The sequence below is a fragment of the Aegilops tauschii genome, chromosome 3, assembly GCF_002575655.3.
Source record: "Aegilops tauschii subsp. strangulata cultivar AL8/78 chromosome 3, Aet v6.0, whole genome shotgun sequence".
Taxonomy (NCBI): Eukaryota; Viridiplantae; Streptophyta; class Magnoliopsida; order Poales; family Poaceae; genus Aegilops; species Aegilops tauschii.
Genome location: NC_053037.3, coordinates 616,853,465 through 616,878,684, shown reverse-complemented (window position 1 = coordinate 616,878,684; position 25,220 = coordinate 616,853,465). Strand labels below are relative to the sequence as shown.

Here is a 25,220-nt window from a genome sequence, read left to right as displayed (position 1 = left end):
CCTTCCACCCGGTGCTCTCGCCGTTGCCGCATATGTGACCGGCCACCGTCACAGTCGTGCTCGTGCTTGGTGAGGATGGAGGGCAGCGTTGCGATCTTTGTAGCGCCGCTGCCCTTCTTGAGCAGCCTAGCTATGCATACATGGCAATTATCCGGTCCATTCATGCATGCCATGCGATCCTGGCCTGGTGTAGCAGAGGAGAGCGGACACTGCCGAGGCGCTTTTGCGCACCTCTCCGGCGTACGACCACATATATAGCGATCAACTTGAGCGATTGCCGTTAGTTGATCCGTTGAGTCGTTGAGGTGAGATGAGCTGCAACAGGTGACACATGCTGCGTGCAGAGGAGAGCGTCGGTCTAGCAGAGGAGAGCATCCATCGGGGCCGTCCTTGTAGCGGCGGCGCGCAGGGGAGCAGCGGCGGGCGGCGGCGACACGCAAGAGCAGCAGGGGGAGGCGAGAGAGAGAGAGAGCAAAATTTTTACTCCGGCCCATTTCAGTGGAGTATGTTTAGAAAAATGGTTGGGGCCGGAGTAAATTTTCTACACCCTTATGGCATATAAGAGATCGCTTAGGTCTCGATTAGAGACGTAAGACCGCAATTTTACTCCTGTAACCGGTTATAGGAAATCGGTTAGAAATGCCTGAACTAGCTAATTCATTCGAAGGCAACAATGGCATTCATTATTTCTATTAAATTTTTGGCATGAAATGACATCCCGAAACGAGAAGGTGGGACAGTTGTGCCAGGTACAAATATTTGTGCCATGGTCTTAATAATCGTGTGTTGTACAAGGTTATGAATTCTACTTGAACGCGTTTTTTAATGTTCAACTTTAGATTAGAGTTTGATGCTTCCTCAAACAAATAGCGAAACTCATTTAGGGGTTGTTTGGTTTCTAGCCAGATATTGCCACACTTTGTCACACGTCACCTTAGGCAAATTTGACCAAGTTAGGTGGGTGTTTGGTTCTAACCACACCTAAGGCAAGATTTTTTTTATGAGCAGTGAACCCCACATGTCATAGACACAAAACATATGACAAGATTCTCTTAAGCAAGCCAAAGTTTGGCTAACAATTTGAGCAACTCAAGTTAGACAAGTGTGGCAAAAATAATACGACAATATAATGCAAACATAGTAACAATTCAAATAGCCTCTTAGTGTTGGGATGCAAGGCGGAGAAAAATTGAATAGGTCCAATAGATTCATGCATGGACCGTCCTACTTTCATAATTTTGTGGTCTTCACTTGATAAAGAGTGATGGGTTGGGAGGCCAAAATCACTGTTCTGACCTCTTCAGCAATCTTTGTCACAAAGTGAATTCGGCATGAAAGTATTTCATGATCTGACCTTTTTAGCAACGCCACAGCCCGTGGCGTTTCTTCTCCACACAGAAACGCCGAGATAGCTCGCGTTTTTGCTCCATATGGGAACGCTGCCCAGGCCGAAACGCCACGAGCTTTGGCGTTTCTAGCTGAAACTCTCGAGTGCATGCAAATAGTACTCTTTGTTTGTGCATGCAAATCATTAGTAGGCTTTCTTTGCATGCTAGCTTAGGAGATGGTGGAGTACTACATATATTTTAAGTGCTCACGGACCTTACATGCATGCATCAAAGCACGGCATGCATACAGCATACGTCTTGTCAACTCGTTGCGTCAGTGCATGTAGCCTGCAGTACTAGCTCATGGTTAGCTGCATTTTCTTCAACGGCTAGCTCTTGTACTACACTGTACTACTAGTACCATATAAGACAAGACAATAGATATTCTTGCATGAGGTGATTTAGCTTTGAGCTGCATGGGCTACGATCCTAGTTCTTGGATAGGAGCAGGTACGTGTCATTTATTTGGGATAGAAACGTATGCATGCATATGGAAACGCCAAGGCTCGTGGCGTTTCGGCCTGGGCAGCAACGCCAACCATCTTGGCGTTTCCATATGGAGCAAAAACGCGAGCTAGCCTGGCGTTTGAGTGTGGAGCCGAAACGCAAGCTATCTCGGCGTTTCTATATGAAGAAGAAACGTCACGGGCTGTGGCGTTGCTAAAAGGGTTAAATCGTGAAATACTTTCGTGCCGAGTTCACTTTGTGACAAAGATTGCCGAAAAGGTCAGAACAGTGATTTCGGCCGGGCTGGGACGGCAACCCTCTAGTGTAGCACCTTGCGTCTGACAGAAAAGAACAGTGCCCATGCAGTGTGACGGGTACTGGATGAGCAGCGACCTACCACCTACACGTCCGACTTCCATTTTCGAATATTTTACTACTACCATGTTTACTGTTCACTCAGGCATGGAAATCCATTCGCCGATGCAGGACTGGCACAGACCGCCAAGTCGGCCAGTGTGGATGGAGAGGCAGCATAAAGGGGAGCCCCGACCCCCCGGACCTAACACTACAAGAAACCTGTTAATCCGTGGGATTCCTGGTGACGTTCTGTAAATCCGTCATGGAAACCGTCACTGACCAGCAAGATGTGCCTGGGCCCAAAAAGGGTAGCCCCTTAATGACGGACGTGGAGGTATCGTCACGAAAACCGTCATTGATCGACCAACTGGGCCTAGCCGAGCCTAGCTTTCCCCCCTTCATACACCCTCTGTAACAACACGAATTGCTCCTGCTAATGTGGCATAGTCATATGAGTTACATTGTAATTTGAACTTGCAAAACTTTTAAAAAAAAATCAAGGATCCTAATCAAGTTAGATGGAACCAAACTGAATGATGAATATACTTATGTAGCAATAGCATACAGACACGTGGGGCCAACATGAATCAAGCCTAGTACGATTCACCGGACTAAGGGCAAAGACACCAAAATACGAAACGGGTTGAAGCAAAGCGCGCGAAGGAGAAAACATTCAAGTCTTCTACGCGGCAAAGTCCAAAACAGAAGCGCGCGGAGGGGAAAACATTCAAGTCGTCGACGCGGGGAGTTAAATCTTTTCGACCCATTTAACTCCACAGCCCACGATCCTAGTGGCCACAGCCTCGCGCCTCTCCCCCGACCGCGAAAACCCTATCCACCTCCACCCAGAGCCGCCGACTCCTCTCCCTCTCACCTCCCGATTCAGATCCATGTCCAGCCTCCCTCCACGCTGGGCTGCCGATCTCCAGCGCCAACCATCTCCTGCTCCACCTCCGTCTCCCACCCTCTCTCGCTCCGCCACCACCCCCACCCTCGACGGCACTCCTCGGCCTTATCCACATCGCCACAGCCCACAGGTGACCTCGCCAGACCACTCGCTGTGAAGGTGATAACCCCTTTCGCTCTCCATTAATTGAAAAATTATTCATTTAGGATGTCAGGATAGTACTTTGCAGTGAAATAACTTTTGTGGCTGGGAATAATTGTTTTGGAAAGATAGCAAGATGATGTATTATGTTTCATATTTTCCATAAATGTTGATGTGACTGATATTTTTTAATGTGGAGATTTATACTTACATCTTTTCTCCATCAACATGTACGTCTAATAAATATATGTGGGATGCTTACATAGTTTCTGAGGTCGTGCTGTGTTTATGTGTGTCAATTTAGTTTACAGATATACATCATTGAGATGGATAAAAGTATGATGTAGAGTATATATGAAACTGAAAAGATGGGATGCTTAAAGCTGGAATAAATTGTGGAGGGAATCCTATGCAGGAGTAACTATAGTGGATACTTCTACTAAATCAGAAGATTTATTTGTTTTCTCCATGGAATAGTTTGACTAAAGTTCTAATTATTATTCTGTAGGTGGAGGAGATAGCTGAAGTCGAGGGTGTTGTTGATGACATAAAAGGTGTTGATAAAATAGAGCCTTGTGAAGAACAGGGGATACAATACAGAAAGGTCAGTCGAAACTACTTCTGTAGTACAAAATAATTAGCTAGCACTACAAACTGTGCACCCTTCTTTGTCCTGATGTTCCTATCCTTGAAGGATGTTGCCTCACACATGACAGTAGCTGCACGGCCTATGAACGATGTTCCCTCCCCAACAACGCCTTTGTGAGCATGCTCGCTGTTGGCGCTGTCATGGCAGAATCGTGCAAGCATCGGCCATGCAGGTGTCGTGTGTATGGCATTGCTGATCCTTAAATATCTTCGTTGTGCTTTTTGCATCGTCTTAGTGTGTGTGCGCTTGTTTCCATTTTTTACTTAATTTATTGCTTGCTGCAACACCTAGTTCCTCCTAGTTTGATAGAGTTGTTTGTTTTGTTCACGGTGGATGCATGATATGTAAAATCTCAAATGGTATTTTTATAGTTACATGTCTATTTTGACAAAATGCTGATTGCTAACATTTACTCTGTGTACCAATTACTTTCTACCATTCCTGATTATTCTCTACTGCTCTGTACCTTATATGAGAAAACACCACCCACTCTGTACTCTACCAATCAGTTTTCTGGTTTGCTTGGAAGAAAAGAACCATTACTTGAAAACCAGCTATGAGATAGACTAGATCATTTAAGCTTGGTTGATAGATAAAATCGGTTCATGTGCTGGGACAAGTGTACATTTTTTTGTTCAGTGAAGAGTGTGTTTGTGCTGTCGGTGGCGACCTCCTCTGCCGCGCGCCGGCGGTGGCCGACTTGCACTGCGACCCTGGCCATTGGGCTGAACCTGATCCTGGTCCATGGTTAGTTAGGGTGTTGGTGCTGTTTGGGCTCGATTAGCTCGATTCGATGTTGTTTTAGGCTTGAGAAAAGTTGTTCTCTTGTTGAAATGAGAGGGATAAGGTAGGTGCTGCAGCTGTTGGCAATCGTGTATATGCAATTGTAGGCAACCAGAGAATATGTGTTGCATTTGTATGTCCTCATGTTTAAAATTTGTGTCTGGAAGTTATTACTGGATCTACTATCCCAATAATTTTTTATTTCCTAAATCTCATGGTAAATCTGGAAGTTGCATTGCATATATGTGTATTACGCCATACTAGTAAACTTCTAAAAGCAAGTGGAGCTGAACCTTTATAGTGCACTCTGCATTCTGCAGATTATGCCATACTTATTTGCATGTCATGCTATATGAACAGGCACTGTGGTTGTGATTGTTATGCTGGGAACGATGTTCCTCATGGTCCCAGTAATGCGGCTAGTATGGAAGAGGCACTGGATCCTTGTTGTCACATTCCTTGAGCTCTCGTTGATGGAGAATAAATGGAAATAAGTGATCATCTAGTGGAGACAGAGTAAGTTACAACCTCTTTGCTCTTCCTGTTTGTAATAAGAAGGAATCCTTACACTAGTGTCCCATTTACTTGTAGCTTTTAAATGTTTGCAATATTGTTTTTCTCTATATTGCACCCAGAACTGAATGTTTGATTGGATCAGGCAGGTAACATTGTGAGTAGGCACTGGTAGAAAATGGGCCTTTAGTCCCGGTTCGCAAAGGCCTTTAGTCCCGGCTGTGCAACCGGGACTAAATATGCGCGACTAAAGACCCCCCCTTTAGTCGCGCCTCTTACGAACCGCGACTAAAGGCTTTAGTCCTGGTTCTCGTGGCTAACCGGGACTAAAGGCCCGTCCACGTGGGCGCCAGGGGTCCGTCGGGACGGAGGACCTTTAGTCCCGGTTCTCGTGGCTAACCGGGACTAAAGGCCTCCTCCGCAGGTTTAGGGTTTTAGCCCCCCTAAACCTGGTTTCTTTTTAATTTGTAGTGTTTCTTTTATATTTTATTTTGTGTTTTATTTTAATTTTGATGAAGTTTCAGTACACATATTCTACGCTATTATATACATGCATATGAAATTTCAAACAAGAAGAATTCAAGAGAAATATATAATATATATTCAATCTCGGGTGACCATATACAACTTCGAACAAGTTTCCATACACAATTAGGATGGATGACCATATACAACTTCGAACAAGTTTCAATCTCGGGTATGCATATAAATTTCTTCGTCCTCGGTATAGTGTTCTCCTTTAGGATTGATGACTTCCCTCATGAAAAATCCTGCTAATTCATCTTGAATTGGTCGGAAGCGAGCTTCTGGACTAAGCCTCCTCCGCAAGTTATCCGTCGCCTTGCGCACGCTATCCGATGCCTTCCGCTCAGAGGTGTGTCTCCGGATGTTCTCACAAACATAGTATCCACATAGATTGGTCCCCGGTGGCTGCTTATCCACATTAACTAACCTTCTAAAATCTAGCTCATGTTTGAATTCACCGACAATTTCTTCTGAGAACCGTCTCCAAACCCTACAGGACAAAGAAAATTAAATGAACAAGGGAGTTATTAGTTACTTGATATTAGGAAATGAACGAAAGAGACCGATCGATATAGAGCTCAAATGATTGAAAATAATTACTTTTGCAGCATTTTTCTCATGTCGGCCCAACGCTTTGGATCCGAATCCATAGAGTCCATGATTAGAACTCTGGAGGTGTGAAGTTCAATATTTAGCAGAATCCAGTGGAACCTGCGGACACGTTACATGCACAGTCATGCATAACTCATCGATTAGACATACCATGCATGGAGTAAACAAAAGAGAATGGGCACAAGAGAGAAACACTCACCCAAAATGGTAAGGAAATAGAATATGACTTTTGAGTTGATGCTTTCTAAGAAACTTGTACAAGTCTTTCTCCACGTCTTCGGGGTGATGTTGTAACACATGTTCATTAACGATATGTGGGTCAATGAACACAACATCATGGATGTTTCTTATTTTGCATTCCCAAATCTTCAATCTGCATAATAGCGTACGCAACAATATAGTTAGGACAATATATATATATATAGTGCAGGCAATGAAGAACGAGATGAGGTAGAAATAAATCACTTACAGAACGTAGCAACTCAGCATAGATTTGTCGAGGTCGCGCAGATTGAACAGCTGGAACAATTCACTCATATGAACTTGTACAGAGTACCGTTTGGTGTGATGCTCCTCTGTAACATCCGCATAAACATATTCTTTGTCGGCCCATGTTATGAATTGCTTGTACCAACGTAGCAGATTTCGCATTTGTGGTGGTGGACTCTTTTCCCGCGCAGGCTCGACGAGAGGCCCATTCCGCACATATTGTAATGCTATCTCACATACTGGCGCATCCTCAAGGCCTAAGAAGGCACGAAGAGTCAAACCCATCTCGGACGCTTGTTTCATGGCACTCGCTACAGTCAATCCAAGTGCTGCCGCAGCTGCTATGATCTCGGGGTCCTCTTCCGGACCGGCTTTCACTATGAGCGGGGGGATCGATTGTTTATTCTGCATCCCGAGCTGGTCAACTTGTTTCCCGCTTTTTTTACTTTCTTCTTTCTCCTCCTTCAATATTTTTGCTTGCCTACGAAGTTCATGTCCATAGTCGTCAGGCATATTCAGCTCGGCTTGGGACGGTGTCGTCAAAAAATCCTTAGCCCACTTCTTTTGCTTCTCAGTGAATACTTGCTTGGGCTCAGGCTCTTTTATCGCCTTCATATCCGCCTTCCATTTCTCATAATCAGCAGACGCGGCCAATTTGGTTTCAGTTTCACTAAGTTCCCAAGGCCTTGGGAGGAGAGGCTTCAGTGATGGCTCCGGTACCCTTGTGGTCTTAGGTACATAAGGGTCCGGGTTAATAGTCCAGGAGCGGGTTTCCTTGCTGTCCGCCTGCTTCTGCTTCTTCGCCGGAGGTGGATTGGGGGGCGTCGTACCCGCCGGAGGAGGATTGGGGGGCGTCGTACCCGCCGGAGGTTGTGGATCGGGGGACGGCGTCGAATGGCGTGAAGGAGGTGTAGGTGAACCACCACCACCACCACCACCGCCACCACCACCACCACCACCATCGGAGGGGGTGGACTTGTTAGCCTTGGCGCCTCGCCTGAAAACACTATGTACTTCTTTTTCCATAGAATGATCTGGCGCTTGACATCTCCAAGTCTTCTCTCCCCTTCGGGTGTAGCTTTGTCAATCTCCAGGTCCTCAAACCCTTGGACTATGTCTTCCACCGTGACACGAGCATAGCCATATGCAATGGGGTTGTTGTGGTGGAGTGCTCCAGGTGTACAGGGTAAAGCACTGCCGCTAGCTACCTTCGCGGAAACGTTCCCCACGGGATAATGCAGATCACATTCTTTCATCTCCTTTACATCATCCACGGGGTAGTGAGGCTCCGGTGCACGAATCTCGATCATCGGTGCACTAGCACCAGGCGGGGCATCCGTGGAAGCCACGCTGCTTCTCCGCTGCTGGCTTCCGCAATCCGCTTCATGATCTTCATGCGGCCCTGCAGCCGATTTTTCTTTTACTAGTTCATGCACGGTCTGCTTCAACTCATGGAGTTCCGATGCAAACTTTGCCATAAGATCTGCATCCCGGTCCGTCTTTCTCTTACGGCATCTGTAACAGTACGGGTCATTGTCCTGGGAAAACCCTACTTTCCACGGAACTTTGCCTTTGCCTCATACACGTCCTCCGTGTTCATCATTCCCGAGGGCTGTTGTCAGTGCGTCTTTCTCTCTGTTCAACTTGATCAAGCCCTCTTGAGCTTGGGTCATTGCGTCAATAAGGGCTTGGGTGGGAGCAAACTTTTTCTTCCGGTGAACACACACCCCTGTCTCCGGGTCTAGCGATCCCCCATGCCCGTACCACCAGCTTTTGGCCCTTGGGTCCCATCCCTCTGTACCTAGAGGGATTCCTCGCACCCTCAGGTCCTCCTCCATCTTCTGCCACCTAGGCTCCGAAAGGCGGTATCCTCCTGGCCCCATAATATGATGGAACTTTTTCTTACTCGCATTATCCTTATTTTTTTTCGATATTTCCTTGAAATGCTCCGATTGCTTTTGCCTCACAAATTCTGGCCAATCATCTTTCAGTTTCTCATGTTGTCCATTGAAATCCGGAGTCTTGCCCTTGTTGACATAGTCACGGGTTAAATTTTTCTTGAAGTTCCGGAATGCTTCGCCCATCTTCGGAAGAGCGAACTCTTTAACTAGCCTCCTCCTCTCACGTCCACCCGGAACCTCGTTACCGAATTCATCGACTTTGTTGTATTCCGGAGGTAGAATGAAATGTTTCATAAGCTTTCTTCAGCAATCCTTTTTCGTTCTCTTGTCGACAAAACTGAAACCAAGACGTGCTTTCTTTGGCTCCTTCCATTCCTGGACGGTGATCGGGACGTTGTCTCTAACAAAGACTCCGCATTGGTTGATAAACTTTGAGGTGTGCTGTAGGGGCTTGCCGGTTTCACTGACAAACTCAATGGCATATGTTTCTCCTGTTTTCATCGCCTTGGATTTGCCACGCTTTGTCGTACTCGATCCGGCCTAGGGCTAAAAAAAGAAAGAGATTCGCGCGCGTTAATACATATGTATTCACATTTTAGTAAGTTTGTATCACGAGAGGCTCAATGTATATATATACCTCGCCGGAGGTGGTTGCTACTTGCAATTCGAGATCGTCGTTTGTTGACGGTTGACCTCCGTCGACAATGTCCGTTCCTTCACCTTCTTGATCATCGACAATGTCTGTTCCACCGTCAAGGTTCAGAAAAGAAGAGACTACATCCTCTTCTTGCTCATATTCTGAGCCCGGCACATAAGGAATCTCGTTGTTGATGATGCCCATTAAATAACGTTCAGACTCCGGATCCCTAAGCGGCTCGGCTCTATCGTCCGCCATATGTCACTCCTGCATGTAGTAAAAATTCTTTAAGTATAAAGAAATTAAAAAATAAGATTAAGGGGACATAGAGGAGGAGGAATTAAAAAATAAGATTATTGAGCACTGCCAAGTATTTTCTTTTTCCTTTTCTTCTTCCTTTTCTTTTTCCTTTTCTTATTTTGTTTTTCCTTTTCTTCTTCCTTTTCTTCTTCCTTTTCTTCTTCCTTTTCTTCTTCCTTTTCTTATTTTGTTTTTCCTTTTCTTCTTCCTTTTGTTTTTCCTTTTCTTCTTCCTTTTCTTCTTCCTTTTCTTTTTTCCTTTTCTTATTTTGTTTTTCCTTTTCTTCTTCCTTTTCTTTTTCCTTTTCTTCTTCCTTTTCTTCTTCCTTTTCTTTTTCCTTTTCTTCTTCCTTTTCTTCTTCCTTTTCTTTTTCCTTTTCTTCTTCCTTTTCTTCTTCCTTTTCTTTTTCCTTTTCTTCTTCCTTTTTTTGAAACACATTTAACATTTTCATTTGGTTTCTTTCTTCTTCTTCCTTTTTCTTTCTTCTTCTTCCTTTTTCTTTTTGTTTCTTTCTTCTTCTTCCTTTTTCTTTTTGGTTTCTTTCTTCTTCTTCCTTTTTCTTTCTTCTTCTTCCTTTTTCTTTTTGGTTTCTTTCTTCTTCTTCCTTTTTCTTTCTTCTTCTTCTTCCTTTTTCTTTCTTCTTCTTCCTTTTTCTTTTTGGTTTCCTTCTTCTTCTTCCTTTTTCTTTTTGGTTTTCATCAACAACAAGGGGCGGCGGGCAGGGGCAGGGCATGGGCGGCGGCGGCGGCGGCGCGCTAGGGCAGGGCAGGGGCGGCGGCGGCGCTCACTGGCGGCAGGGGCGGCGGCGCGCAGGGCAGGGGAAGTGGGGGGCGGCGGAGCTCACTGGGGGCAGGGCGTCGACGTCGGGGCAGGGCGTCGGCGTCGATCGGCGTCGGGGCAGCAGCCTGGCGACGTCGGCGACGATCGGCGTCGGGGCAGGGCTTCGGCGTCGAGAGGAGAATGGGAGGTGGCGGAAAATGCTAAGTGTTGTATATATAGACAGAGCTTTAGTCCCGGTTGGGGAGGCGGACCGCGACTAAAGGTACCCTTTAGTCCCGGTTGGGGACACCAACCGCGACTAAAGGGTACCTTTAGTCGCGGTCCGCCTCCCCAACCGGGATTAAAGGTTTTTGGCGCCGCTATCGTTCCCGCGCAGAAAGAGCCTTTAGTCGCGGTTCGTGTCACGAACCGCGACTAAAGGTCCTTTTTCATATAAAATAAAACTAATTCATTTTAAAATCTTAAAAATACAATTATATATCAAAAAAATCAGAAAAATAAAACTAATTCATTTTAAAATCTTAAAAATACAATTATATATAAAAAAAATCAGAAAAATAAAACTAATTCATTTTAAAATCTTGAAAATACAAATAATATATCAAAAAATCAGAAAAATAAAACTAATTCATTTTAAAATCTTAAAAATACAATTATATATCAAAAAATCAGAAAAATAAAACTAATTCATTTTAAAATCTTGAAAATACAAATAATATATCAAAAAAATCAGAAAAATGAAACTAATTCATTTTAAAATCATAAAAATACAATTATATATCAAAAAAATCAGAAAAATAAAATTAATTCATTTTAAAATCTTAAAAATACAATTATATATCAAAAAAATCAGAAAAATAAAACTAATTCATTTTAAAATCTTAAAAATACAAATAATATATAAACAAATTCAGAAAAATAAAAATAATTCATTTTAAAATCTTGAAAATACAAATAATATATCAAAAAAATCAGAAAAATAAAACTAATTCATTTTAAAATCTTAAAAATACAATTATATATCAAAAAATCAGAAAAATAAAACTAATTCATTTTAAAATCTTAAAAATACAAATAATATATAAAAAAATCAGAAAAATAAAACTAATTCATTTTAAAATCTTAAAAATACAAATAATATATCAAAAAATTCAGTTCATCAATCCCTTGAAGGTTTGACAAAAGGTTTGATACATCATTCAGTTCATCAACCAAATACAAATCATCCGGATTCGCCATCGTACGTTTTAATTCACATGATCCATTCAACAAAGTTTGGTACAATAAATTATTACACATCAATTCTTCCCTTGTGTCCCTGCTTGCTTACGATTGTGCCGTATCCATGGAGCATCCTCATCATTTAACTTAATGCTTGGGTCAGTGTTCACTTTGAAGGGTGGAATTTCACCAAACATATTATAATCTTCTGACATGTCTTTCTTGTCCTCCACTCCCACGATGTTTCTTTTCCCTGAAAGAACAATGTGGCGCTTTGGATCATCGCATGATGTACTGATCGTTTTCTTATCTTTCCGTTTCCTCGGTTTGCTACTCATGTCCTTCAAATAAAAAACCTGAGCGACATCTTTGGCAAGGACGAATGGTTCGTCAAGGTAACCAAGATTGTTGAAATCCACCATTGTCATTCCGTATTGCTCGTCCACCTTTACCCCACCACCTGTTAGCTTGAACCATTTGCACCGGAACAAAGGGACCTTAAAGGAGGGTCCATAGTCAAGTTCCCATATCTCCTCTATGTAACCATAATATGTGACCTTTTGCCCATTCTCGGTTGCTGCATCAAAGCGGACACCACTGTTTTGGTTGGTGCTCTTTTTATCTTGGGCGATGGTGTAAAATGTATTCCCATTTATCTCGTACCCTTGGAAAGTCGTTATAGTCGAAGATGGTGTCTTGGCCAACATGTACAGCTGATTTCCAACATCATTGTCATTCATTAAATGTTTTCGCAACCAACTGCCGAAAGTCTCCATGTGGGCCTTTCTAATCCAGGATTCAGGCTTCCCCGGGTTGTCCGAGCGTAAAATATTCTTGTGTTGCTCGAAGTACGGAGCCACCAAGCTGGAATTTTGCAGAACTGTGTGGTGTGCTTCAGTCATGGAATGACCGTCCATACATATCGTTGATTTCCTTCCGATCGTGCCTTTTCCACTTAGTCTCCCCTCGTGCCGCGATTGAGGAATACCAATCGGCTTAAGGTCAGGAACATAGTCAATACAGAACTCAATTACCTCCTCATTTCCATAGCCCTTAACGATGCTTCCTTCTGGCCTAGCACGGTTACGAACATATTTCTTTAATACTCCCATGAACCTCTCAAAGGGGAACATATTGTGTAGAAATACAGGACCGAGAATGGAAATCTCTTCGACTAGGTGGAGCAGGAGGTGCGTCATAATATCGAAGAAGGATGGTGGGAACACCAACTCGAAACTGACTTGAGCCACATACCAAACGTACACTTTCAGTCTCATGTAAGCAGTGCGTGCATGCATTGTATCCCTTATTTGTCTGTCCCGAAAGGTTACTGAGAGCAGGCCAATCATTGATGGTTACAAAAAGCAACGCTCGTAGGTCAAATTCCTCTCCTTTGTGCTCATCCCAGACACGTACACCAGGTCTGGCCCACAACTGTAAAAGTTCATCAACTAATGGCCTTAGGTACACATCGATGTCGTTCCCGGGTTGCTTTGGACCTTGGATGAGCACTGGCATCATAATGAACTTCCGCTTCATGCACAACCAAGGAGGAAGGTTGTAGATGCATAGAGTCATGGGCCAGGTGCTATGGCTGGAGCTCTGCTCGCCAAAAGGATTCATGCCATCAGTACTTAGACCAAATCTTATGTTCCTTGCGTCAGCTGCAAAATCTTTGAACACTCTGTCGATCTTTCTCCATTGCGTTCCATCAGCGGTGTGTCTCAACTCCCCGTCGGACTTACGGTCCTCTTTGTGCCATCGCAATGACTTGGCATGCTTTTTGTTCCTGAACAGACGTTTCAACCGTGGTATTATAGGAGCATACCACATCACCTTGGCGGGAACCCTCTTCCTGGGTTTCTCGCCCTCAACATCGTCACCAGGGTCATCGCCTCTGATCTTATAACGCAATGCAGTGCATACAGGGCATTCATTCAAATTCTCGTATTCACCGCGGTAGAGGATGCAGTCGTTAATGCATGCATGTATCTTCAGAACCTCTAAACCTAGAGGGAAGACAACCTTCTTTGCTTCGTACGTACTGGCGGGCAACTCGTTATTCTTCGGAAACATATTCTTCAACATTTTCAGAAAAAAAATTCAAATGATGAGTCACCTACACCTTCCTGTGCCTTCCATTTTAGCAAATCCAGTGTGCAGCCCAGCTTTTTCAGACTATTATCGCATCCTGGATACAACGACTTTTTGTGATCCTCTAACATGCGATCCAAATTCTCCCTATCCTTGTCAGTTTCGCAGCGTCTCCGTGCATCAGCAATGGTCCGACCAAGATCATCAGCGGGCTCATCATGTGCCTCTTCTTCACCTTCACCTAACCCTTCCCCACCTTCAGCATCATCCTCCATGAAAGTATCACCGAAATGATCATCATAGTTGTCATCGATATCATCCCCTTCTTCATCTTCTTCCATTCTAACCCCTCTTTCTCCATGCTTGGTCCAACAATTATAGCTTCGCATGAAACCGTGCCGAAGCAGGTGCATGTGAACGTCTCTTGAGGAGGAGTAACCCTTCTGATTCTTACAGACAGCACATGGACAGATAATAAAACCTTGCTGCTTGTTCGCATTTGCCACTACGAGGAAATCTTTCAAACCCGTAGTGAACTCGCCGGAGAGTCGGGGACCGTACATCCATTGCCGATTCATCTGCATTATTATTATATAAAGTATATAATTAACCATCATGCATTTGTTAAACTAACTAGCTAGAAATAATACAAATTAAACAATGAACTACACACATGCATATTTTATCAATGACACATGAAAGGTTCAAGTTGCTAACCGCGATCGCGGAGGAAAAATAAATGAGAAAGCTCAAGTGTGGCTCGGACACTTCATATCATGTTTGTTTCAGGCTCTCGGGCATTTCATCGAACACCTTGTGTGCATAGGAGGAACCAAAAGCAAACCCACCACCCCCTTCTGAATATTGTGAAGTGAGCTGAGTGAAGTGAAGTGAGCTGAGTCCTATATATAGGGATGGGCCTTTAGTCCCGGTTGGCCTGGCCATTAGTCCCGGTTGGCCAGGCCAACCGGGACTAAAGCCCCTCCCGTCCGCCAGCTGTCGACCGAGCGTGCTGGGCCCAGATAGTTGGTCGCGGGTCTCCTCCCGAACAGCGACTAAAGACCCCTTTTGTCGCGGTTCGATTATTTTGGGGACTAATGGGGGCGTATGGAAGCCTCTTTTTCTACTAGTGAGGCCTTCTGGCCTGTTTACTTTTTGATTGGATCAGGCGTTCATGTAAACATGATAGCTCCAACTCTTGTTTCAAGAGTGAGTAGTACGCTGAAACTGCATTTTAGTAAATAGGGGTTACTTCTCAAATATGAGAAATTTAAAACCAATCCTCATTGCTGACTGGCGGTGTATATACAGTAATGGTATATGAAGAGGAACTTGGCAAAAACTCAGCTTTTACCAAAATTTCCAGATCTAATCTGAAATGTCAATTAGGAAATGCTGAGCATTATCTTTGACCTTTCAAACCAAAAACCTACTGTATGGGAAAACACAAATCATACTACTGTCCTTTGTTTAGAAATGCTGAGCATTATTTTGTTAGTGGGTTTATATGGCCTCAACTTCTGCTGCTATAGTACTTGAGTTTTGTGATGTATTTGTTAGTCATTTGACTTTCATTCGGCACACTTCTCTCTGGTGACCGCTTCCTCTCTGAATCTTTAACCCTAAATTTTCTCTGAATTTCTTCTGTATCTTGTACACTGCAGGATAACAAGTAGAGACAAACTGCAGGGTACCAAGTAGAGACAAACCGCTGCACTGTGGTATGTGGCCTTCTATCAAGATCTGATTCAGTTTAGATTTCCCCCCTAGGTCTTGGAGACATGATTTCTGTTACTATATTAATATGTCAACATGTTCTATTTAGAGTTTTCTCCCCAGGCATTTCTTTTTCTATCCTTGTTGTCTCCTGCAGACCGGTGAATATGTATTCCAGAAATAAGTTTAATCTGAATCTAAGAAGAAAATTACATTGTTACATTGTGGCAGTCCTACAGTAAGAATATAGAGGTTTAAACCTGTTTATTTGTGTACTATGCACATGTATTAGTCAGTCAATTTATTATTGTTTTATACTAGATACTTTGTTATTTTCATCTGTAGGCATTTCTCCTACTATATATTCATATCTACAAATGTCTAATGTGGTTGTGAATATGGTAGGTATGTTGCTGTCCAGTGGCGGAGCTAGCCAGAATCCACTGGGGGGGCAAAAGCTAAAATATGAGTGTTTGGGGGGGGGGGGGGGGGCAAAAGCTAAAAAAATTCTCATGTAAGCCCTCACAAATTTTTTCCTTCACAAGTTGCAGCAATGTTGGGAGGGCCACAGCCACCCCAGGAGCGTACATAGCTCCGCCACTGTTGCTGTCCATCAGAATCCGCCATGCCATATAGTTGCCATCAGGAGGGTCGACGACAAGAACACGAGTGACAACCTTTGTAGTTATATGTTTTGTCGATGTAAATTGGATTGTACCGGTTCCTAATCCTATGGATGGTTACATATTGAGTGATTTTGTCAATATATGGTGTGTATATTATCATTTCATGGAAGATATTATAAACTGCTAGGTTCTACATACCTATAGATGGTTGCATATTGAGTGATTTGTGTAACATATGGTACTTTGGAAATATTGTCCTCGTCCAAAATTGGCATTATGATTTACGGAACACATTATGCTAAAAGCGTATTTGATCAAAATTGGGCTGAATGAAATGGATGGGACCAAATTTAAATTGATCCTAAATCCATGACGGTTTCTGTGTTGAAAAATAGTGTCCACGTAGGTAGCCACGTCATTCCAGTTAGTCAATTGAAAATCCTACGTGGCATTGGTCCATGACGGACTGTTTCGTCACGGCCTAGTTTGGGCTTGGGCGGGCCTGAGGCAATTCCATGACGGCCAAGAACCGTCATGGAAGCTACGGTGTCAAATTATGACGCGATATACATGACAGATCTCAAGTCCGTCAAGGATGGACACGCATGACAGTTTTTGGCTGATCTGTGACGGCTAAGGACTGTCACGTATTAACAGATTTCTTGTAGTGTAAACGTCCTATCTCCTTCCCGAAAGGGCAATGCTAGGCGCTCGCGCGCCTCGGCCGGTTGAACCCCAGTCGTTCGTTCCACGCGTTGACTTTCCCCTCTCCTTCTTCCTCTTCGCGCGTAGCGTGCGCGCTGCTCCCTGTCGCCTGGACGTCCTCCTGGCCGGCCAGCAACCACCCCCTCACCTACAACCCCTCTCTCCGCCGCTCCGGCGCTGCAGGATGCCACACTTGCCATCGGTCGCCGCCGTCTTCTCTCATGTTTCTCGTCGGATCGACGCATGCAGCAAAACTTTGCCTGTGGGTTGCAGCTCCCCCTCGCTGGTGATGGTTTCGGCTCCGGCAACACCAATCGCCGGTTGCTTGTTGCCGCCGGTTGCAGCTCGACGTCAGCCGTCGTCGCTAGCATGCAGCTCCCATGGCCGCCCGTTGCCGCTTTCTATTGCACGGTCGTAGCAAATGGAGACAACGGTTGCAGCAGAAAAGTCAGTCACCATCATCGCCGGTTGTAGCTCGCCATTGCTGGTAGCAGCCATATTGCGTCCGGAAAAGAATGGATGTACCAAAAGTCATTGCCGGATGTAGCAAAAACCTACTACTCTTGTAGCAAAAAAGGGGTTATCGCCGTCGCGGATCAGAGCTCGGTTGTGATGGATGTAGCAAAATGTGATGCCAGTTGTAGCAAAAAGTGACGCTAGTTGTAGCAAAACCGCGACGCCGGTTGTGTGTTATAGCAAAACATGATGTCGGTTGTAGCAAAATGCTATGCCGGTTCTAGGAAAATGTTATACCGGTTGAAGCATGTAGCAAAAAACTGCGACGTTAGTTTGACCAGCGTCGCCCCGTCCTCGCCGTCTAGCGTATGCCCGTGGTTGCAGGCTTGCAGCTCTGGTTGTTGCGCCCTGATAGACGGTTCCCGTAGCTTCGCCGGCGGCGACTCAAAGCTGTAGTTGGGCGGAGGCCATGGCTGAGATCCGAGGGTTGCAGACGGCCATGGCCGCAGGAAGCTAGCGGGGATATGAATTGAGGAAGAGGATCGGAGAAGGGCTCGCCGGCCATGAAGGAGAGGCGGCGTTGGGCGGCATCGCACGCTAGCACTCGCCGCCGGTGAGAGAGCTTCTGGAGGTTGCGAGCAGCATGGGGGAGGCTGTGGAGGAGCAGAGCCGCGATGGGCTGGGGATGGAAGAAAAGGAGGAAAAGTCGTGTGGGGCCCGCCATATACACGTGTCTCGCGCGGGGTGGCTGTTTCCGTGTTGCGTGAGCCAGCGTGGCGCGCAAGCTGGCGGAAAGTTCGGCCGACGCACCGGCTCCAAATGTTTACGCTCCCGAAATCGACCGTTCACCCATATGCTTTTGTATGGCAACTTGTACGGGAAGCCGTGTGGCATGCTCTCAGGAAGCAACTGTTGTATTACTAAAGAAACACTAGATGATTGTCTCACCCTGAGCCTTTCTAAGGCCCTGTTTGGTTACAAGAACTAGACTAGAAAAAGTCTCTTTTAGTCCCTATGTAACCAAACAGGAGGGATTTTTTTTTATGGGACTAGAAAAAGATTCTACTGGAGGGTCTTTTTTCTTTAGTCCATGGGACTAAAAAAAGTCTAGTCCCTTACAATCAAACACCCCCTAAATACTATTGAAGTTACTTGTGAAACAAATTTGAGCTGGTTTGATAAAATAGTGTCTCATCTCATCATTGTGAACTTGGGAACCATAAAAAGCCTTGAATACTGCAAGAGTCTATATTGCCAATATTGTATGAGAATTTGAAGCCCCCATATCAGGACAGACGGGATAGCTAGACCCATTGGCAGAGATACTAATCAGGCAAAGACCGCAAGACAACGAGCTGAGGTGAGCGCCGTTTTCATAGATTATGGCAAATGAACTCGAGCACGTATTTTCATCTAATCATCACGCATATCCAAGAGGGGCATGGTGAGAAGAATGCTCTCACGCTGACAGTGTGCTAGTATATAGGTAGGTATAGGTAATGGTCAAAATAAACCTCGAGATGCATATTATACCCACGGTTTTGGTTACCGAGGGGGGCATTTTTACCGGGGGCGGTAAACGTGGTTACCACAAAATTTCGAGAAAATTTCAAACAAAATTTATAATTGAATTTTGAATTCAAATTCTTTCAAAATAGATATAGATAGCACTTGAACCTATATTTATCATAAGAGAGCAACAAGCTCAGTGGAACTTTATCTACATGAATGCTGTGAGGTGCTGCCATACTTTACTATACATTGAGCGTTTGAATTTAACAAATTCAAAAAAATCGATTTATTTTGCTCGAAATGACCATTTATCGAGGGGGGACGAAATATGTGGTAACCAAATCCCTGATTAGACATTATAAAACCAGATGGAGGGACGAGACAAGTTAAGCGAACTAGTGAGCCTATGACGCTCCTCTAGCTAACAACGTCATCGGCCATAACTTTCATTATTTACAAATACTGCGACCAAAGAGAGAATCATGGACATATATTTTGTTAATTTTGACAGTAAAAATTGTGGAGTTTGGTGTAGTATTTAAGTTCACCCCAGGGTGTTTCCTCGAAAAAAAGAATGGTGGAAAATTCAGTGGCCATAAGCCTATAAGTGCATTTTGCACGTCGATTTTCCTTTTGTGGCGAGACGACTCGAGACCCCCGGGTCGTCGTCGTGTTGCTGAGTTGAATGGTCTGCCGTCTCATGCATGTCTCTCTCTCGCCGCTGCACCCAGGGCCAAGCTGTCCTTGACTAACCAGCGAAATATATCTGAGCAATCACGTACGTACGTGTGCACCACCACAAAAAAGAGCGACGATTATATTGAACGGCAAAATGCACCGGCGCTCATTCGGCAGCTATCAAAAAGCCCTCAAAGCTGGACCTCGTGTCTTCGACTGATGTGTATAAGGATATACTCCACAGACACAGCTCAAAGCTATAAAAAAATCAGAGCACATTATATACTTGCGATGACATATATACGGCACAGATGGCGTCCCTGGCCAGAGCTTCCCGTCTCCTCATCGTTGCGCTGCTCGTCGTCTTCTCCGCGGTGATCATGGGCTGTGCCACGGAGCCGGAGCTGCCTGCTGCCACACCAGTGGTTACTTAGTTAGTAAAAAAAATCTATAATGAAAACTACCATGCTGATCATTCAAAAATCGACTTAGTGAAATTTAAAAAATAAGCAATTTAGTTAAAGTGGACAGGCTAACACCTTCCTGCAGGGTGCATTCTAGCTAGGTGAAAAAGAAATGTGGAAAATCTTGTAGCCCTACGTGCATTTTGGTCGTCAATTTTCCTTGGTGGAAAGACCCGCCCGGCCGGGGTCGTCGTCGTGTTGCTGAGCTGAGTCGTCGGCCGGCTCACCCATCTCTCTCTGTCTCACTCGCCGGTCGCGCCACGGACGGTAAAGTTTGTCACCACTCGGATCACTTGCTAGGCTTCACTAGCCGGAGAAGTTCAAGTTGGAGCTAGCACTCACACGTACGTACGTACGTGTACGTGTGCACCACCACAAAAAAGGAGTGACGATTATCTTCAACGGTGAAATGCACCAAAAAGAGCCAACTAGCTTCGTCTCTCCAGCTCAAAAATGCCTTAGAAAAAGCTGGGATCGACTCGCGTCTATAAGTACGGGCCTTGGGAGAGCAGCAGCAGGAGGCGGGTATCCATCACACAGCTCAAATTAAGCCTCGAGATGGCTAAGTAGTCACAACTGACCACAAGATGGCGTCGCTGGCCAGGGCTGCCCGTCTCCTGGTGGTCGCGTTGCTGGTCGTCTTCTCCGCTGCTATCACGGGCTGCCACGGAGTTCACAGGGAGATCAGCGGTAATTAGCGCCTGCCCCTGAACTAACCGCCCTCAAAACTAATTACTGTTTCTCGTTATGAAATTCTGAATTTCGTTAGGCAAAACAGTTGGAGTGATCATGGATGCATGCCTGCGTTTCTTTTCCAGGTCGACCCGGGTCAATCCCAAGCACACCGCGTGGTATCATTCCCCGTCCCCACATTCCGATTCCATGTGGCCGCGGACTATTTCGATGCCCACCGCCGCCACGCGGTGTCGGTGGACCTCCCCCTCACCCGGACAATGGAGGGCAGCCTTGATGCATGCAAGCTAGCTAATTCTTCCACGTACGGCCAAAGTCAACTATATATATTCGCAATAATATGCGCTCGATCGGGTACTTGATAATAAAACTTGAGTATGGCCCTGCTCTCATGTGGGTGTGCACTTAAATTTTTGTTTGGAACTTTGGGTGTGAACTTAATTAGTTACAACGTGTAATCAATAAAACTGCTTCCGTTCAGAATCATAATAAAAAAGACTCTTTTTATAGTACATCCTGGCAATATGGGCCGTTTATTTTTGGTGATTGGACGGCGAGATCAGGCAATACTACACCTTTCCCGCGAAGAATTATGTGTGTTCATTCTTTCCTCAAAACACCACCCCCCCCCCCCCCCCCCCCCCCCCCGCACGATCCCCCACCCTGTACCGTTCTCGCTTCCGCCACAGACCGAACAAGATTCAGAAGCTCGAGGTGTAGATTCTAATCATTCTCCATTAACAAATTCCCTGTTTGTTTATTTCATGTATGCTGTGCTGTTTGATCTTCACGGTGATCGATAGAAATTTTAGCAAACGGGTGTGTGCGTGCGCACATGTGCGTGGGTGTATGTGCGTGCGCGCACGTGTGTGTGTGCGTGTGTTGTGTGTGCGAGTGTGTGTGTGTGTGCGGGAGCGCGCACCAAAGCTTGTTCTTCAAACCTTGATACATCCTTTCATCGTTTGGATATATGTCTATGCAGTACGATATGTCTCTCTTAGAATATCTTCATTTACCATTGATTTCTGTGGCACAAAGGGACAACAACAAAAATAGGCTGCTCCCTCGCCATGTAAAGTAAAACTTTCTGGTCCTGCCTTCTTGAATGCGCTTCTTAACTTGCTGCAACAGCCGATCTTCTTATAGCGCTTCCAAAACTCGCTCTGGTATAGCTAACTGAACAGAAAGAAGTGAAAAACGACTGCTTGGATAGAGTGGGATAGATCTATTGCTAGAGGTAGATACGTCTAGACCTCCAAGCTGAGCACGAAGCAGAGCGAAGATAGTTCAGTTAGTTTTTGCGATTGTTGGAGTGATTTTTTTATATAAAGAACTGAACTACAGAGTTTATAGGATAAGTCAAAAGAAGATCAACTGCTCTTCGGGGTTTTAAATGCCTCTACAACTCCTGCATACGAAACGAAATAACCACTTTGTTAGAGTACGTAATGGCCTAATTGGCCTGGGCTGGCGGTATAGCCCGTTAGTCTTAGGGTTAATTAAAGATAAGGGTCGCTTGCTTAGGGGTCAAGTAAGCCTTGCTTGGGAGTCAAATAAACCTCTCTATATAAAAAGAGGAGATGTATCAATCTAATCAAGCAAGAATTAAAAAGGAAATCCCTTCCCTCTTGCCCGGCCGTGGGCAAAAGGCCCTCGGCCGGCCCTCTCGCGCCTTCCTTCTAGCAGCCACCATAATAATCTGGTATCAGCTTTCCCGGATTCGATCAATGTCCAGCCCTCCACCAACTTCTTCCCACCTGCCGCCGCCGCACACCTACCCGCCGCCACCAGCGTCTTCAACGGCGCTGCTGCCCCACACAGCAGGTGCGCCGGCATTGGGCGTGCTGGCGTCCTCAGGGGCGATTGCACCCTATGCCCCGGCACCGCCCGCCCTCGTCCTCACCCCGAAGCACATGATAGCTGCAATCCTGGAATTACGGCAAGCCGTGGCGGGCATCAGGGCCTTCCTCGTCGGGCCCTATGCGCCCCAGCCGCATCCCCAGCAGCCACCTCCTCCGCCGCCACACCAACAGCAGCTACCCTTGCTGCCGCCACCCTCGACCGCGACCACGGCTCCAGTCATCTCGTACCAGTATGGGATGCCCTACGACGGGACTGCGACGACCTCATTCCCATCAGCGTCGCCGCCGTCCCAGGGCGTCCCCATCCAGCAGATCAAATTCCCACTATCGCCGTCACCGCTTCCGTCTTGGATCGGTACCCGCCACGTGTCGGCGGCGGTGAGGCTGCAGGCTGCTGCGCGCGGCCTCCTAGCGCGTCGGCGTGTGCGGAAGATGCGTGGTCTGCAGCTGCCACTCCTCCAAATTGCCCTTCGCTGCGCAAAGGACCTCGATCTCATCCGCTGCGTCAGGGATCTTGGGCATGCAGTTTCCCCCACGGGCAGCGGGCATGCTGTTTTCCCCGCGGGCAGCGACCTCAAAGTCTGCGACATCGGCGGTTGGGGGCGCACCCCTCCTCGTCATTCTCCATCGCAAGCCCTCCACTCTTCCCTGTGCGGTGCAGACCAATAGCCGTCCGACAGGGAGAAGGCATGGTGTCACCGACAGGAGCGCACCGCGTAGCACCACTGCATTCCGCCACCGGCCGCCGCGCGGGCGCCTCTGCTGGTCACTCTTGCGACCACTTCTAGGTGGCCATACACATGCACTCCTTTTGTCCAGGTGGTGTCCATGGGATCTAGGTGGATGTACACGTGCACGTCCGACGTGCGGATGGTGTCCACTTTTTGTTAAGGGGTCCAAAATAAAGCGTCCCAGTCCATTTCAGGTTGAGAGTAATAAAACAAGCTGAGATGTAAAAGGCTTGTTTTTAGGTGTTAGGTTTGTGTTGCGTCGAGTCATGGTTATAAGTTGGTTAGGCTGCAGCTCGAGGACAAGTTGCATGTCCAGGTGGGGTGTAGTGTTAGAGTATGTAATGGGCCTAATGGGCCTGGGCTGGCGGTATAACCCGTTAGTCTTAGGGTTAATTAAAGATAAGGGTCGCTTTCTTAGGGGTCAAGTAAGCCTTGCTTGGGAGTCAAGTAAACCTCTCTATATAAAGAGAGGAGATGTATCATCTAATCAAGCAAGAATTAAGAAGAAAATCACTTCCCTCTTTCCCGGCCGTGGGCAAAAGGCCACCGGCCGGCCCTCTCGCGCCTTCCTTCTATCAGTCACCATAACAATTTGGCACCTTCCTTCTAGCAACCACCATAACGCACTCGATCGAAGTCAATGATCAAGGAATTAACTATTGGGGGGATTTGTCTTGCGACTAAGAGCATCCCCAACAATGTTTCCTGTACCCGTGTATACCGAAGATTGAGAACCTTTAATCTACTCTGACCATCTCCTCTGTTTAATATAAAATACCATACTTGAGGTCCATATGATTCATACATACAATGTCCCCAAATCTTGAGTCCACAGACAAAGGTTGCGAGCTCTAAATCATGTATGCGGAAATTTTGTCATAGTCGCCTTAACAAAAGTTGTACGAATTTTTATGTAGATATCCGATATGTAGTTACTTTATGCAATTGGTTAAGCGCTCTATGAGCTATGGACAGAACAGCGAGCAACCCAGCCATTTAGTCAAAAAAATCTGTTAAGCTGAGAACGGTTGTCTAGGATTTGCTCGAGCGATATATTCATGTATTACTGAAATAGAGTTGTGGTTAGCGGGGATTAGGTCTTGAGTGTAGTTTACCTCAACAGGTTAAGATGAGTGCCGGTGCCGAGGGCGCGACGCCGAGTTCCCGACAAGGTTAAGCCAAGTGTGTGATGACCTTTTTATATGGTTGCAGGTTGTTGGGTTTATTTTTTGTTGCTTGCCGTTCTTTTGGTTGGAATTTCGTGATTGGATATTTTGATAGCCTGGTGCAGTGAAAACTGTCCCACATGCACTACTCTGTTTTGGTCGGTGAATTCCATCACGTGTGGACTACTCCATTGTGCTAGAGCCAGGTCGGTGAGAACCGTCATAGGGTGATTAGTCAGCGTCGCGTGTGAATACTCCGTAGCGCTTATTGCCCAGTGTTGATTGTTGATTCCAAGAGTATTGGATTGCAAATTCTTTTCCTTGAAGGGATTTGATGCTTGACTGGTGTTTTCTCATGTTGTTCGCTTATTGTTCTTAAGGCTCTAGATTGTACTTGGCTGACTCAACTTATAACCACTCTTGCTTTTCTTTTGTTGGTTTGTATTTGTTGTTTTTCAGGGACGGAGAGTGATGACATACATGGGAGGAAGTAGCACACCTTTGAATAAGCACGACATCTCATGTACACATTTATTACACATCAAACTTTCTTACTTAGTGCACACGTCGATGAGAGACTACAATAAAGGTTAAGCAGTTGGAAAGGTAAACTGCTATCTCTGGGTGGAAGGTTGGTTCCCACAAATTCAGTACTAAGTAATATGGTACTGTATATGATATACTTCCAAATTCCGAAAGGATTCTTACATTGACTGGATTATTTCCGATCAAGATTCTTTTGGCAAGGAGATAGTGATAAAAAGAAATATCGACTGGCTAAATGGAGCGTGGTTTGCGATCCCAAAGACCAAGGAGGGTTGGATACTCATGATCTTGAGGTTAAGAATACTGCCCCTACTCGGTAAG

General features: G+C 45.5%; 1 protein-coding gene and 1 long non-coding RNA gene across 2 annotated transcripts; both read left to right on the top strand.

The window, feature by feature from the left end:
* Nucleotides 1–2,994: 2,994 nt before the first annotated feature.
* Nucleotides 2,995–15,874, top strand: LOC120962116 (uncharacterized). Its single transcript, XR_005752946.3, has 5 exons — nt 2,995–3,258; nt 3,749–3,844; nt 3,935–4,061; nt 5,033–5,188; nt 15,409–15,874. It is a non-coding gene; the product is annotated as an uncharacterized lncRNA (long non-coding RNA).
* A 4,468-nt stretch (nt 15,875–20,342) lies between these two features.
* On the top strand, nt 20,343–23,697 carry LOC109783440 (uncharacterized). The gene is made up of 2 exons (XM_073511357.1): nt 20,343–20,591; nt 20,720–23,697. Exon 2 carries the CDS (start codon nt 22,175–22,177, stop codon nt 23,123–23,125), a length of 951 nt encoding a protein of 316 aa, XP_073367458.1. The 5' UTR covers nt 20,343–20,591; nt 20,720–22,174; the 3' UTR covers nt 23,126–23,697.
* The last annotated feature ends 1,523 nt before the right edge of the window (nt 23,698–25,220 follow it).